Here is a 16,916-nt window from a genome sequence, read left to right as displayed (position 1 = left end):
TTTACCACTATACTGAGAGACAAGGTTCAGGTTTATTTAAAAGAAAACACATTCAGTTTAGTATGGACGTCTGTTTCTGAGTATTCACAATAGAGCAGTTTTCGACCTTCTTTTCTGTGACCTTTTGATGCCAACAGAGTGGCACGCAAGGTCACTTTAGTCTCATGGATAAAAATTATATTAGCCATAGCTTTGCTCTGCATTGGGGTCCATCAGCCCTCCGATGTGAGGGTACACTTCAGCAGACCTAAGTTTGCTTCTCTGAGATGGTGTGAGGTATCTGCTGAATGGCTGTGCGGATTATCCCAAAAGCATTCTGCTGTCTCTTTGCATCATGTGGCAGAAAGACTCGAGCAGTTTTCCTTGAGGTTTTTTGTAACTTGTAAGCCTAGGCTACGCTGCTTTATAATAGTGCCTTATTTCTCTACTTCCCTTTTTGTTTCAATGTTGCTGTGGAATCTACTGAAGAAGTTGAACAATGGCAGAGATCCAGGGTGTAAGAGTAAGGTAAAGTTACCACTATATAACTCATTTAGCTTGGTATGTAAGCTGTTTCCTATTTTCAGTATCTACTGATACCTCTGAAACTGGTCAGAGCACACAGATAATTGTCAAGTGGTGTGGAAGTGGTGAAGATGCATATAAGTTGAGATGAATATGTGTCCTGTATGTGTATGCAGTACTCCCATATGAAAGCTCTGTATTAAACAGATATAAAATCCATTTCTGTTCTGCCAAAGGTGTCAGAATAACCACTTTGAGTAAATACTGAGATAAAAGCCTTTGGTTTGGACTAAGATTCTCATTCTTGAGAGGTATTCCTGAATAGGCCAGAAATTAGAGTAACATGCCTAATTGTGATAATGCATTTTGTGGGAACACGCAATCCTGTTTTTTTTTTCACCTATGGTCAACAAGGTGAATTGTGGAAGAGGCAATCTGATAACTGTGGAAAAAGCTGCAGGATTGGCATGGAAGCGCCGATTCCAAAGGTAATTCCCAGTTTTTCCAAACAGACTTGAAAAACCTAGATTTTCCCGCACATCAAGATTATAGATCCCTGAGTGTTGGTCGTTATTGCTGCTGAAATACTGCATTACTAATCCTAAGTGACTCCAAATGAAGGACCAAGGTTTAAAGAGTCACCACAGAGGTAACTTTCACCTGAAAGGGCTAAACTAGTTTGAAATGTAAAGCATTTTGACGCTTTTATATTTATTTAATTTTCCTTAACATTTATTCTCTTTCAGATAATTTGTTGAATGCTGAACAGGATACATTGATGGAAGACATAGATATGAGCAAAGAGATTCCTTTACCACCTGTACCTACTGAGGATAACAACAATGCCTTGGGTAGTAAGAAATTATTTTGATGTTCCCTACTTTTGTTGTAGTGTGCTTATTGAAAATTAAAATAATGCCTGTTCACCTACCAGTTTTATCCATTCGTTTGCAATCTCTTCCTTGCCCCGTTTCTTAGTTTTTGACTACATTACTGTTCAAGAGGCATGATGTTGCCCTAAGTAAGTTTGGTCTCACAGGGTTTCATTTTTTCTTTGTGTTGGCATCATTGATGGCCACTGCCCAAGTGATACAAGTCATAGAAAAAGAGTCTAAACGACTACTACTTTTGTGTAGAATCCATTGAATCACCATTTCACACGGTCTATCATCAGGCAGGATTGTTAAGAAAATTATGGAAAAGAGAATACTGAGTGTAAAGGGGTACAAACCATTGCCACATTATTTATATGTTCAGTGCATACCACAGCTGTCCACTGCCAAATTATTGCATCACAAAATGAAATGTCAGTAATGCAAGCATTATACCACCGCCAGCACCTACTTCCAAGAAATACATCCCAGATCTGCTTGCTTCGACTACTAGTAGATCTCCGACTGCAGCCTATATTGGTTAGCAAATATACACTGAGGCACCCAGATTGCTGCTCTACAGCTGTCCTATAATGATATTCCCCTTGCCACCACCCAAGTTCAGCCGGACCATATATCAGTTGATGCATTGGATCCGCCACTATTGACTACAGCATGGTCATTGAAACCCTACTCTGCTTACCTGGGATCAAGCTGGATGATTTATGGCCTTTCCAGGCTGATCCTGCAATAGACTTATGTGAACGTTGTTCTGCTATCTGGGCATTTTACACACATACAACTCTGTACTTATAGGGCTTAAATACAGAGAACATCAGTACAGCCTCTAAAGTACACCTTAAAACCAAGTTGAGAAGCTAAAAGATTTGTTTACAGAAGAGAGCCAGCCTTCAAAAGCATTACATTCAGCAGTGCACAATGATGAGATTATGAATATTTGTGAGAAAACACTCACTAGACCACAAATTTAAATCCCGCCATCAAAAGAATCACCTTATCTTTGGAAATATCACTGTTGTCTCTTCTGTGGTTTCAGTCTGAGATTCCTACAAAATTGTCAATATGACATTTTTTTGGGAGGATTAAGTAATACGATTCTCAGGGCTTTAACATCTGAAGCCCACACCAAGGCTAATCAGAGTCAAACTATCACCCACTGTTTTATCAGCATGACAATGCTTGGACAATTATGATTTTACTGCCAGTAAAAAATGTAGAATCCACAACGGGGGAACACAAAACTAGATCACACCCACCCTAGAAGCTGTCTGATATTTCACCAGTGATGTGTATAAGCATGGTTTAGTAGGAGTGGTTCTGGTCGGCTGTAGGGCCTAGGCTCCCTTGCCGAACTGTTAATCTCTCTAGCCTTTGTACTTAAAACTTCTATTCAGACTACCAAATACTATATGCTGTAACCACGAAAGAAAAGTGGAATGCATTGGTCTTTGTTTTGTAACCCATCCGGAGCAATGGCTACAAAACTGAACTGCATGAATCAAGACCCCAACCTCCAATAAGGCACCACTATCACAACTTCCACTTCTATTCTCATATATTCAAGAACCTTGCAAGGAGCAGAATAGCACTGATGTATCTCGGAGGTCAAGAAGTCGTCTGGGTATCCACCCTTCCATTAAAAAGTATCTGGTAATTCCCCACAACTCTCAAACTATACTGTTCTCCTGGGCACAAACAGTTTAAACAGTGAGTCCAAAATAACTATAGCTCAGAATACTGGCTCTGTAACCCAAAAATGTTGCTATGATGGAATCGATTGAAGTGAATCTGCCTTCTTGTTGTATATCTTTTGTTGTGGCTTGCACCAAAGAAACCACTTCAACCTTAAATCAAAATGACATTTTGCTACCATGCCAGCTAGAGTTTGGTTCCTTCAGGTCCTGGGGGCTGCAGGTGCAGTGTAGGGGCCCTTGTTACAGGCAGTCGCGGTCAGGGGGAGCCTCTGGATTTCATCTGCAGGCGTCGCTGTGGGGGCTCAGGGGGGTCAACTCTGGCTACTCAGGGGCTAGCAGACGCCGGGGAGTCCTCCCTGAGGTGTTTGTTTTCTGCAGGTCGAGCCGGGGCGTCAGGTGCAGAGTGGAAAGTCTCACGCTTCCGGCGAGAAACGTGGGGTCTTTAAAGTTGCTTCTTTGTTGCAGAAAGTTGCAGTTTGTTGAACAGGGCCGCTGTTCTCGGGAGCTTGTTGGTCCTTTAGATGCAGGGTAGTCCTCTGAGGCTTCAGAGGTCGCTGGTCCCTGTTGGATGTGTCGCTGTTGCAGTTTTCGTCGAAGTAGGGAGACAGACCGGTGGGGCTGGGGCAAAATCAGTTGTCGTCTCCGTCTTCACTTCAGGGCTTCAGGTCAGCAGTCCTTCTTCTTTAGGTTGCAGGAATCTAGTTTTCTAGGTTCTGGGGAGCCCCTAAATACAATTTAAGGGTGTGTTTAGGTCTGGGAGGGCAGTAGCCAATGGCTACTATCCTTGAGGGTGGCTACGCCCTCTTTGTGCCTCCTCCCTGAGGGGAGGGGGGGCACATCCCTATTCCTATTGGGGGAATCCTCCAAAATCAACATGGAGGATTTCTAAAGGGAGGGGTCACCTCAGCTCAGGACACCTTAGGGGCTGTCTTGACTGGTGGGTGGTGACTCCTTGTTTTTCTCATTATCTCCCCTGGACTTGCCGTCAAAAGTGGGGGCTGTGTCCAGGGGGCGGGCATCTCCACTAGCTGGAGTGCCCTGGGACATTGTAACACGAAGCCTGAGCCTTTGAGGCTCACTGCTAGGTGTTACAGTTCCTGCAGGGGGGAGGTGTGAAGCACCTCCACCCAGAGCAGGCTTTTGTTTCTGTCCTCAGAGAGCACAAAGGCCCTCACCACATGGGGTCAGAAACTAGTCTCTCAGCAGCAGACTGGCACAGACCAGTCAGTCCTGCACTGAACAATTGGGTAAAATACAGGGGGCATCTCTAAGATGCCCTCTGTGTGCATTGTTTAATAAATCCAACACTTGCATCAGTGTGGGTTTATTATTCTGATAAGTTTGATACCAAACTTCCCAGTATTCAGTGTAGCCATTATGGAGCTGTGGAGTTTGTTTTTGACAAACTCCCAGACCATATACTTAATATTGCCACAACTGTACTTACAATGTCTAAGAATAGACTTAGACACTGTAGGGACATATTGCTCATGCAGCTATGCCCTCACCTGTGGTATAGTGCACACTGCCTTAGGACTGTAAGGCCTGCTAGAGGGGTGACTTACCTATGCCACAGGCAGTATTTTGTGTGCATGGCATCCTGAGGGGGATGCCATGTCGACTTTGCCTTTTTCTCCCCACCAACACACACAATCTGCAGTGGCAGTGTGCATGTGTTAGGTGATGGGTCCCTTAGGGTGGCACAACATATGCTTCAGCCCTTAGGGACCTTCCCTGTTCACAGGGCCTTTGATACCACTGGTACCTTTTACAAGGGACTTATATGTGTGCCAATTGTGGAAACAATGGCACATTTTAGGTGAAAGAACACTGGTGCTGGGGCCTGGTTATCAGGGTCCCAGCACACTTCCCAGTTAAGTCCGCATCAGTATCAGGCACAAAGTGGGGGGGTAACTGCAACTGGGAGCCATTTCCTTACAGGGAAGCTCTGTGGTGAAGCACTGGAAGGCTCCATGCCGGTCATCCTCTAGGTCAAAGTTGAGAGTGCAGACCTACTCCCGTTCCTGAAGTCGTTCCAGTGGCAGACCATCTTCAAGGTCCGTCTCTGAGTAAGTGAACAGAAGAAATCTAAGGGCCCATCAGTGATGTTGCTTCAAGTCAAAGCTGTTTGAGAGGCCATGCTATGAATTTTTGACATGCTTCCAACGCCAGTGGTGCCGGAGTAGGAGCTGTAACTCATTGTCATGTCTGACTCCTAGCCGGCTTTGCCTCAACCTAATCTTGATTGGTCCCATGCAGTTGTGCACAGGCACTGCTCAGTCTTTTAAGCTGTGACTATGAAGGGCCATAGCCTCTCCATTTGTAGCCGCCCAGGTAGAAAAGGACCTCTTTAGCCATGGAATATTTCTCCTTACTATGCACCCTGGGTTTTGCAAAAAGCTTGGGACGGCCCAGAGAAGTTAAGGTACCATTAATATTTGAAAGCCACGGAATATGAGACATGTTATCAAGGGCCAAGCAGTCACATAAGATAAGCCTGTTAAAAGACAGGTCCTTCTTCACCCAGATGCACTACCTGAGTAACAGGGGGCGCAGTTCAATCAGGTTGGAAATGTACCCTGGACCCACTTCCTCATGAAGCATCTCAGAGTGTGCGCTGGTGGACATTGAGAAGGCCTCTCAAGAAAGAATACTCAACGACCTGTAGCAGTGAGGACGACATGTAACCTCAGATGTCACATTAATAACACGCCATTGTGACACACTAAGCCCCAAAAACTCTTAACATTGCTTCCACATGAGTATGTCCCAACCGCCTAGCAAAGACATTGACCCCCATCAATAGCAGAGTTAAACCTGATGGTGTTTTTCTTTAGCAATGTTGCCAGGAGAGTCTAGAGTTTCATAGAACCCCTAAATATGAGAAATGATCCACCCTCTAAGTAAGCTGGACCTTAATCGAGAATCTTTTAGATCTAGTATTCCTTGGGCCCACCACCATAACATGGGATTTAGAGTAATTAGTGGTGAGATCAAGCCCATCCATGAAGGTGACAAAATAGCTGAGGAGATGGTGTAGGCCCTTGGCCGTACATGACAAAAGTACAGTGTCATCGTCATATAGGAGAACAGGTAGAGGGTGACCACCTGCAATCGGTACTTCCACTCCAGAATCTAAGAGGGCTGTCTCAAGGCTGTTAATATAAAGAGTAAAGAGGAAGGGAGCCAGGACACATCCCTGCTGCACCCTCTCTTCAGCTTCAGGGGCTGGGTGCATTCCCCATCTAGCCCATGTCTAACAGAGGCAACTAAGCTCCTCATGTAAGGTGTGCAAAAAGGAGAAAGCAGGGACGGCTCGACCCCCATAGCCTCAAGCACGGCCCATAGCTTATCTCTATTTACTCTTTCTAAGGCAGAGCTTAGGTCCACAAAGGCCAGATGAACTGCCCCTCCCTTCACCCTGGTGTACTTCACGACCAACATGTAAGGATTCAGGGTCTGGTCAACCGTGCACCGTTCAGCCCTAAAACTATATTGGACTTCTGAAAGGACATTGTTGTCTTTGGCCCAGGTGGGGGAGGCGATCCAGCAAATACCTTTCCAACACCTTAGTCTCACTATCCACCACTGAGATAGGGCGGAAGCAAGCTGGGTCACAACTATTACCTTTCTTAACGATCTGAAAAATAATGGAATGCTTCCTGATGAATGGGAGTCACCCAATACCCCTTCCCCCGACAGTCAAGGGCTGTGTTAAAATAGGGCTCATAGATCATCCTTGAATTTAAATAAATCCCCCCGGATACCATCTGGGCCCGGAGTCTTGCCCTCCAAGAATGGCTTTCCTAACCTCCTCCCATTGAAAATAAGATCGGGTGACACTCACTTAACAGGCATAGAATCCTGGCTAGGCTTGAGGTCATAAATGGCCCCCAAAATGGTCCAGCCACGCCAGAGGGGACATGGTCAGTGCCTGCACGCTCACTTAATCAATGGAGAAAAAAAAAAGAACAGTCTTCTTCCTCTCTGAGCGAGCCATGCGATAACCCACCATCATTCCTCACTTCCTCCCTGTCCCGGGCTGTATGTGCAGAGCGGCCATCAGCACCCTGTGAGCCTTGGAGCTTGCTTTATTAAACCATCTAATAGTTCTCTTCCAGGGGATCCTCATCAATAGTCATAAACATTGAATATTCCCGCCCTTGTGCGGGGACCCCGGAGCATATATATATAAAATACATACATATTATCATGTGTAAAACAGCAATGCAGGCTATAATCATAAATAGGCTAAAATGCTTTATTTCTATGCAAGTTTTTTTTTTTTTTTTTTTTTTTATATTATAAAATCACAATAGATCATAAATATCTACCTAAGCCCCAAAAACTGGACTTAGGGAAGTAAACAGCAGTAAATATCAGAGAAAAATAGAAAAAACCACATTGAAAAACAATGAAGCATTCTTAGCCAATAGGCTGCATGCAGGTTAACACAGGAGAACCATAAAAACTTTGGCACCGTGCCTTTAAGACCCTGAGCACCTCCAGTATCCCACCATGCCTCAGGGGTGAAGGGAAGGTGACAGTTGGTTCACAGTTAGGTCAGTTCTTTTTTCCGGCTTCTTCTGAGAGGATCCTGGAGCATTGAGCTCTCAGTTTTTCTGAGTTTTCCTCAGAAAAATTCTTTAAAAAAGCGTTTTTTCACTTTTCACTCGACAAGTAACATCTTTGTCTGAGCTAGGAAGGTTTTTTCTGACAGAAAAATGCCATCTCTTTTTGTAAAATGTCCCTCTTGTGGGAAGAAGAAAGCCCAGTCAGACCCACACTCTCTGTGTATTGTCTGCCTGCCACAGAGTCACTGTCCTGACACCTGCAAGTATTGTAAGAACATGTCAAGGAGGACTCTCAAAGACAGAGAGAAGATCAGGCTACATGGGCTTCAGGAGAGGAAAAAGTCAACATCCTCTTCACTTCCCAGACCTACAGCAGAAGGAATGGCCCGATCGACGTCGACAGGTAGGATTGTACCTGTTTGTTCTCCAGCGACGTCATCGGCACCACCGTCTCACCGGCATAGATCGCCGTCGACGGCGACCAGAGCGACGTCGAGGGACAAAACGTCGAAGCATGGACACAGGGGTACATCTCCGTCGACGGCAGGCCGCCGTTCGGCGTCGAGTCATCTCCGGCGCTCCCGTTCGCCGTTGAGAACGTCTCACCCCTTGGCGTCGAAGGACACGACACCAAAAACACCTCGACGGCATGAACATCCGCCGTCGACCACTCGCCACTCAACGTCGAGACACACGACGGCGAGTAGGTCCAGGTCCCGCGATCGGCGTCAAGACACTCGACGGCAAGACCTCCGACGTCAAGACCTTCGACGTCGAGAGCAGACCAGCCATCGCAACCTTCGACGTCGAGGATGCAATCGACGTCGACACAACCTTCAGCTGTGTCACAGGCAGTAGAGCCAGCGGACAAAGCTCCCTCACCGGTGGTCTCTATAAGGAGTGCATCAGGGCATGTTTCTCCCATCACAGCATCCCCGGATTCACAATACTCGAGGATGTATTCTCCTACTGCCTCATTACCAAGAACGCCATCGCCTACAGCTAGAGCAGGACGGGCTCGTTCTGCTTCTCGTCAGCCGACCACAAGACCTGCACACTCTGCTACAGCCTCTCGGAGCAGGTCCCGTTCCCGAAGGAGAACCAGGTCACGAACACCACGCAGAAGATCACCTTCTTGGTCTTCTTCAGGATCGTCTGTGGGGCGCTACTCCCCCACACTCACAGATTCTCCACCTGCTAGAATTTCCCCGGTGGATGATATCACCACTTTTAATGAGGTTCTTCTAAGGGGAGCGCAGAAGCTAAATATTGAGGTACCGGAGCCGGCCACCTCATCCTCAGTTATCTTTGAGACCCTACAACACAGATCAGTCTCAAGAAAACTGCTGCCACTAGTACCGGGTTTGCTGCAACCGACTATGGACACTTTTCTGTCTCCAGCCACTCTCAAGTCTGCCCCGGCTAGGATTCAAAAGAAATACAAAGCTCCGGAACAAGATCCTTTATTCCTGCGGAAGGATCCGCCACCGGACTCTGTGATCTTAGCCGCAGCCAGAAAAACACACTCTGTGGCATCATCTTCCACAGTCCCCCCGGATAAGGAGAGCAGACACCTAGACTCTCTGGGGAGAAAGATGTGCGGTACGGCGGCATCTGTTATGAAGGTCTCCAGCGCCTCAGCACTTCTGGGCAGATATGACCGCTCTCTGTGGGACTCACTCCACAGATTTACAGAAAAGTTGCCCAGGGAAGATAGACAGGACTTCCAGGAAATCTTGCAGGAAGGGGGCCTAGTATCTAACCAGGTCATCAGCGCGGCGGCGGATGGGGCGGATTTGGCTGCGCATGGGTATGCGCACGGAATCTGCGCTAGGAGGTCTTCCTGGCTACGGCTCACGGGTCTGAAACAGGAAGCACAGCAGCGCATTTTGAACCTCCCATTCAGCGGGAGTTCGTTGTTCGGTACCCACGCGGATGAAGAGATGGCCCGAATGAAAACGGAAGTCGACACGATGAGGGCAGTGGGCCTGGAACGTAAAAAAGACTTCAGGCGGAGGTACAGGCCGTATGACAGACGACCATTCCAGCAGAGGGTTCAAACCCCTCACTGGTCTCAAAGGCCACAACAACGACAGGGACGTCCCCTGTTTCAGGCACGTAGACCCACAAGAGACAGAGGGTCAAGTAGACCTCAACAGTCTACAGCAAAGACACCATCAAAGCAATGAGGCATTGCTTCCCTCAGCACTGTGCACCACTCCGGTGGGGGGAAGTGTTACGCATCATCTTCGCGAGTGGCACTCAATCACAAAAGACAAATGGGTGCTCAATATTGTCGAACATGGCTATTCTCTCCTTTTCAAAAAACCTCCTCCACACTTGCCGCCAGCAAGGTGTTTTCCTTCTCATCTCAGCCTGCTACGCAAGGAAGTTCTCGCACTCCTACAAAAGAAAGCTGTAGAAAAGGTTCCTCCGGCACAAAAAGGAAAAGGGGTGTACTCCCGTTACTTTCTGGTGGCGAAAAAAGGTCAACAGGGCCTCTTCAGACCAATTCTGGACTTACGGCTCCTGAACAAGTACATAAGAAAACAAAAGTTCAGGATGCTAGCCCTTCACCAGATTGTCCCGCAACTGCATCAGGGAGACTGGATGTGCTCCATCGACCTACAGGATGCATATTTTCACATCCCAATAGCAACCAAACATCGGAAATTTTTACGTTTCCAGATAGCGTCACAGCACTACCAATTCAGAGTCCTTCCATTCGGCCTGAAGTCTGCACCCCGAGTCTTTTCAAAATGTGTAGCAGTGGTAGCGGCACACCTTCGAAGACAAAAAATATTCGTCTACCCCTACCTGGACGACTGGCTAGTGAAGGCCTCATCTCCGGATCAGGCGACAAAACATCGAGATATCGTTCTAAGAACTTTCGAGTCTCTAGGTCTTCAAATCAACCACGACAAGTCAAACTTGATTCCAACACAAAACCTCCACTACCTGGGAGCGATACTAAACACAGAGCTCCAAAGAGTGTATCCTTCGGAGGACCGACTTTTATCAATCCACAGGAAGTGTCAACATCTATTAACAGGCGATGCACCTACAGCTCGTCAGGTGACATCGCTTCTGGGCTCCATGGCTTCATGCATCTTCATTGTCCCGAATGCCAGGCTACGCATGGGGCCCCTTCAGGAGGCATTAGAGAACAATTGGAGCCAAAAGACTGGTCACTGGGAGGACAGAGTTCGACTACCAGCAGTGGCTTTTCAATCACTACAATGGTGGATGCACAGACCTCACCTGTCGATAGGTTCTCCGTTTCATCAGACAATTCCAGTCGACACTCTGGTAACGGATGCGTCTCTTCAGGGTTGGGGTGCTCATCTGGGTTCCTTCCAAGCTCAGGGTCTGTGGTCCGACAAGGAAAAGAACTATCACATAAATCTTCTGGAACTCAGAGCAGTCCATCTGGCTCTCAAATCTTTCTCTCCATTGGTTCAGGGGAAATCTATCCTAATTCAGACAGACAATACAACCACAATGTATTACCTGAACAAACAGGGGGGAACAAGATCACTACCTCTGTCTCGAGAATCCCAAACGATATGGCATTGGCTCCTGGCCAGGGGAATGTCTATCACAGCGGTACACCTGCCAGGTCAGCAAAACGTAGAGGCAGATTTCCTGAGCAGACATCTGGAAGACGCGCACGACTGGGTGCTACACGACGAAGTCGTCGAGGACATCTTCGATCAATGGGGTCGACCTCAGTTGGATCTCTTTGCAGACGAAACAAACAAGAAATGCCCAGACTTCGCGTCCAGGTTCTGCCGTCCGGGATCTCAAGGGAATGCCCTGTTGATCAACTGGTCAGGGACATTTCTCTACGCCTTTCCACCGATTCCCCTCATACCGGCAGTAATCAACAAATTTTACAACTCCAGAACCAGAATGATTCTGATAGCGCCACAATGGCCCCGCCAATTCTGGTACACGGACCTACTCAACTTATCGGAAAGACCTCACAGGAGGTTGCCGTGCAGACCGGATCTCCTGAGCAGAATGGAAGGCAGAATCCTACATCCCAACCTTCCCTCTCTGAGCTTGACAGCATGGCTCCTGAATTCCTACAGTATGGGCACCTAGGGCTCTCACAGGAGTGCATGAGCATCTTGAAAGAGTCAAAACGACCTTCCACGCGGCGTTCTTACGCTTTTAAGTGGAAGAGATTTTACATCTGGTGCTCTCAACAAGGTATAAATCCCATACGAGCTCAGGAGGACGTCATACTATCCTATTTACTTCATCTGGCGAAGTCTGGTCTGCAGGTATCTTCTATTAAGGTTCATTTGTCTGCAATTACAGCGTATCGTAAGTCGCCTTCTCAGGAATCCTTCTTTACGATACCTGTAGTCAAGGATTTTTTAGAAGGCTTGAAAAAGGTTTTTCCTCCCATTCGGAGACCTTCTCCTCCATGGGAACTGAATGTAGTCCTGTCAAAACTTATGGGCCCTCCCTTTGAACCTATCCACAAGGCCTCTTTACAGCACCTTACGTGGAAGACGGCTTTTTTGGTGGCCATTACTTCAGCGAGGAGGGTCAGCGAAATTCAGGCTCTGTCTTGCAGAGAACCGTACACGGTTTTTCACGATAATAGAGTGGTTCTGCGAACTCACCCATCTTTCCTTCCGAAGGTGGTGTCAGAATTCCATATCAATCAGACTATATCTTTACCGACTTTCTTTCCCAATCCGGAGACTCCGGCTGAGAAAGCATTGCATTCTTTAGACTTAAAAAGAGTGCTGAAATTCTATTTGGACAAAACAAAACCGATTAGACATTCTAACCATTTGTTTCTGAATTATGGTCATTTAAGAACAGGAGAGGCAGCGTCTAAACGAACTATATCAAGATGGATTGTGTCTTGTATTGTTAACACTTTCCAACTGGCTAATAAGCAATTACTGGCTAGGCCAAAAGCGCATTCCACAAGGGGAAAAGCGGCTACTGCTGCCCTCCTTAACAATGTACCAATTTCCGAGATTTGTAAGGCTGCTACATGGAAGTCTGTGCATACCTTTACTAAGCATTACTGTTTAGACTCGGATGCAAGAGCGGATGCCCAGGTGGGGCAGGCCTCTCTTAGAAATCTATTTGCATGAATATGTATTCTTTCCTGCACTTCTTTCGGACAGTCCGCAGAGTTTAGGGATGGGCTTGCTAATCTATTCAATGTTTATGACTATTGATGAGGATCCCCTGGAAGAGAAGGATTAGTTACTTACCTGTAAATCCTAGTTCTCTTCCAGGGGTATCCTCATCAAAGTCATAAACAACCCACCCTCCTCCCCGGACTTAAGTCTCCTAGAAGTGCAGGACAGATTATCTTTCTGATCAGTTACACAGATTGTCACCGTAAAAAAGTACTGACCTAACTGTGAACCAACTGTCACCTTCCCTTCACCCCTGAGGCATGGTGGGATACTGGAGGTGCTCAGGGTCTTAAAGGCACGGTGCCAAAGTTTTTATGGTTCTCCTGTGTTAACCTGCATGCAGCCTATTGGCTAAGAATGCTTCATTGTTTTTCAATGTGGTTTTTTCTATTTTTCTCTGATATTTACTGCTGTTTACTTCCCTAAGTCCAGTTTTTGGGGCTTAGGTAGATATTTATGATCTATTGTGATTTTATAATATAAAAAAAAAAAAAAAAAAAAAACTTGCATAGAAATAAAGCATTTTAGCCTATTTATGATTATAGCCTGCATTGCTGTTTTACACATGATAATATGTATGTATTTTATATATATATGCTCCGGGGTCCCCGCACAAGGGCGGGAATATTCAATGTTTATGACTTTGATGAGGATACCCCTGGAAGAGAACTAGGATTTACAGGTATGTAACTAATCCGTTGTGCAGCGTAAGTTGCACGGGGTCAGTAAGGGCAGAATTAATATAAGCAGAGATATTATAAAAAATCAGCAGGATGTTGCAATGAGAGGCCCCATAATCTGGACACATGCTAAAGTCCTGTTAACAACATGAGAGGAGAGCAGAATGAAAATCTGCCTGGACCATCTTGGCCCTCTTAAGTCTTCACCCCAGATCTATAGTGAGAACCAGTTCCAAAAGAAAGTCATCCGGCTCAAATGTAGATGCGGATAACCTAAACTAAGCCAGAAGAGTGTTGTGATCACTGATCAAGTGCCAAACTACCTTAAAATTGATTAATAATGCAGATAAACAGTTGGAAACCATAAATGTAATCAATAATGGAGCTAGTGTTTGTCCCCATAAAGGTGGGTATCTACAGCTCTTTATTAATGTCTCACCAATTAAAAAGATTCACAGTTGTGTGATCTACAAACAAGGTGTTGAACCGGTCACCTAAGGGAGTATGTTTCAGATGTGCCTGATCTCACACCTCCAAGTCGCCATCATGAGGTGAACCCTTACACAAATAACAATCAGGACAGGAGTCTAAGTTGAGGTCTCCCATCAAAAGAAGCGTTGTAAACACGAGTGAGCTGGCAACGGTGTTGCCAAAAAGCTGGACCAACACGCTCACAATGGCATGCTCCTCCCGGGATGAGAGATAGACATAAACAACTAAAACCTTCAGCTGATTTGCAAAGGTCAATAGCATGCCCAAGATAGAGTATGAGGGTATGACGACTTTATCCGTTTTACATTTCAAATTCATGTTTGATAAAAGTGGCCAGCTCACCCTTAGCTCTCACATGAGGTGATGGCAGGACAGGTATAGTAAACGAAGCATAGCCATCTAGAACAAGAGAACCCCCCAGTATACCATGTCTCTTGAAGGCACACAATGTCAGCTGAGCACAATAAGTCCATGCACTCTGTCTGCCAACTTCTCATCCAGGGGATCCTCATCAATATTCATAAGCACTGAACATTCCCGCCCATGCGCGGGGACCCCCGAGCGCATAGTATGTTTGGCATGTGTAGCTGCAGATACCCATGCTGTGCATTATACTTCTGCCATCTAGTGTTGGGCTCGGAATGTTACAAGTTGTTTTTCTTCAAAGAAGTGTTTTCGAGTCTCGAGATCGAGTGACTCCTCCTCTTGCATGGGCATTGACTCTATCTTAGATTGTTTTCTTTCCGCCGTCTGGTTCGGACGTGTTTCCTTTCACTCCTAAAGTTCGATTTGGAATACTTTGAAAACACTTTATTTTCGGCGGTATTGTACCGATCGGGTTTACATCTTCCATCAACACATCAGTACTGTCAGAGAAGACAGTTCTACTCGCCCTTCGGGGGGCGCGCGCGCCCAACTCTGGCCTAGTTGGGCCGACCGCGTGGAAGCCTCATGGATCGGACTATATTCCAGTTCTGTCCTCAGTGCCATGCAAAATATCCTTACACAGACCAACATCTTGTCTGTAATCTTTGCCTTTCCCCAGATCATCAGGAAGAAAATTGTGAGGCCTGTCGATCCTTCCGTTCCAAAAAGACTCTTCGAGACGGGGGCATGAAGACTCGAGATGGTGTCCAGAAGCTCTGAACATCTCGATGTGGAGGAGGAAGAAATCATGCAGACATCAATCTCCGTTCGAGGTTCTGACTCCGAACAGGAATCCAAGGAAGACAGACCGGTCACGGCAGGACAACATGTGAGTACGCCTGCCCCTGTACCATCACAAAGACAGAAACATAAGGCCTTGGGTACGCCACTGCCGGAAGGCCTTGGCTCGGCCCAAAAAAAAGACTTCAGGTGACAAAACTGTTAGTTCAGCGCCGAAAAAGGCCACTCCTCCAAAACCATGGGAGGCAATAAAAAGCTCTGTCTGACTCAAGCAAACACCATTTTTCGGAGTCAAAAATTCGGAAATCCCTTTCGGAGCCGAGAACATCCACTGCACCATCTTTTTCGACACCGAAACAGCCGGCTTCGGCACTGAAAAGGGCAGGTTACACAGAGGAGCATGGACTTTCAAAGAAACTAAAAGAAAGCCACAAAAAGAGAAGAGAAGTCTCAAGTACGGCCAATACTTGAAGTAATGGACAAAAGGCAAGCCAGGATTTATATTCACAAAGAAACTGGCAGAATCCTAACAGCACCTCCTCTGAAACTTAAGAGAAAGCTAGCCTTTCAGGAGGAATTGGACCCTATGCAGTCTCCAGCTAAAGTGCCAATGCCGAAGGAGAAACCACCACCTCCTTAATTTTCTCCTCATTCTCCTCCTCCCTCTCCACACCTGCATACCTCTCCTCCTACCAGTCCTACACCAGTGCAGTCACCATCACACTCTTTTGACTCACAACAGGACAATGTAGATCCATGGGATCTTTATGATCCAGATCCCATTCCTAGCAATGACCCGTACAGCTATCCCTCTAAGACTTCACCACCTGAGGATAGCACTGTGTACAATCAGGTTTTAGCTAGGGCTGCAGCATACCATGGGTCACCATGTACACTGAACCGTTAGAGGAGGATTTTGTGTTTAATAAACCCCTGCTCCACACATTCAAAATACCAGTGCCTCCCCATGCTCCCAGGCATGTTAAAACACACCGATCAAATATTTAATGAGCCAGTTAAGGCATGTATATTTACGCCCAGGATAGAGAAAAAGTACAAACCACTTCCCTCTGATCCTGATTACATAACACAAGTTCCTTCAGATTCAGTAGTAGTCAGCGCTGCCAGAAAAAGGGCAAACTCCCAGTCATCAGGAGATGCACCCCCACCAAACAAAGAAAGCAGAAAGTTTGATGTGGCAGGAAAGAGAGTTGCATCCCAAGCAGCTAATCAGTGCAGGATAGCTAACTCACAAGCACTGTTAGCTAGATTTGACAAGGCCCATTGGGATGAGATGCAAGACCTAATTCAGTATCTCCCCAAAGAACATCAGAAAAGGGCACAGCAAGTAGTGGAGGAAGGGCAAGCCATCACGAATAATCAAATTCGACCTGCCCTAGACGCAGCAGACACCACTGCGAGAAGTGTGAACACTGCAGTAACAATAAGAAGGCATGCATGGCTCAGGTCCTCGGGCTTTAAACCCGAAATACAGCAAGCGGTGTTAAATATGCCATTCAATAAAAAACAACTTTTTGGCGCAGAAGTTGACACAGCCATTGAGAAATTGCACAAAGATTCAGACACCGCAAAAGCAATGGGTGCACTATACTCCACACCATACAGGGGATCCTTTCGGAAACCTCAGTTTAGAGGTGGATTTCAAACACAAACAGTAGAGGCATCCATATCGCAGGCAAAACCATCCTACCAACCACAATACCAACCAGGTGGTTTT

At 46.4% G+C, this 16,916-nt stretch overlaps 1 protein-coding gene across 1 annotated transcript in view; it reads left to right on the top strand.

Annotated features, from left to right (window-relative positions):
* The window catches only part of RAD21L1 (RAD21 cohesin complex component like 1), a 1,043,689-nt gene that overhangs the window by 552,868 nt on the left and 473,905 nt on the right, over positions 1 to 16,916 (top strand). Inside the window, exon 7 of the mRNA XM_069243305.1 lies at positions 1,251 to 1,355. Coding sequence (XP_069099406.1) covers positions 1,251 to 1,355 — 105 coding nt within the window. The remainder of the gene's footprint in view (positions 1 to 1,250; positions 1,356 to 16,916) is intronic.

Source organism: Pleurodeles waltl, chromosome 7 (genome assembly GCF_031143425.1).
Source record: "Pleurodeles waltl isolate 20211129_DDA chromosome 7, aPleWal1.hap1.20221129, whole genome shotgun sequence".
Taxonomy (NCBI): domain Eukaryota; kingdom Metazoa; phylum Chordata; class Amphibia; order Caudata; family Salamandridae; genus Pleurodeles; species Pleurodeles waltl.
Note: the sequence above shows the minus strand (reverse complement) of the source record. Positions and strands in the feature narration are given on the sequence as shown.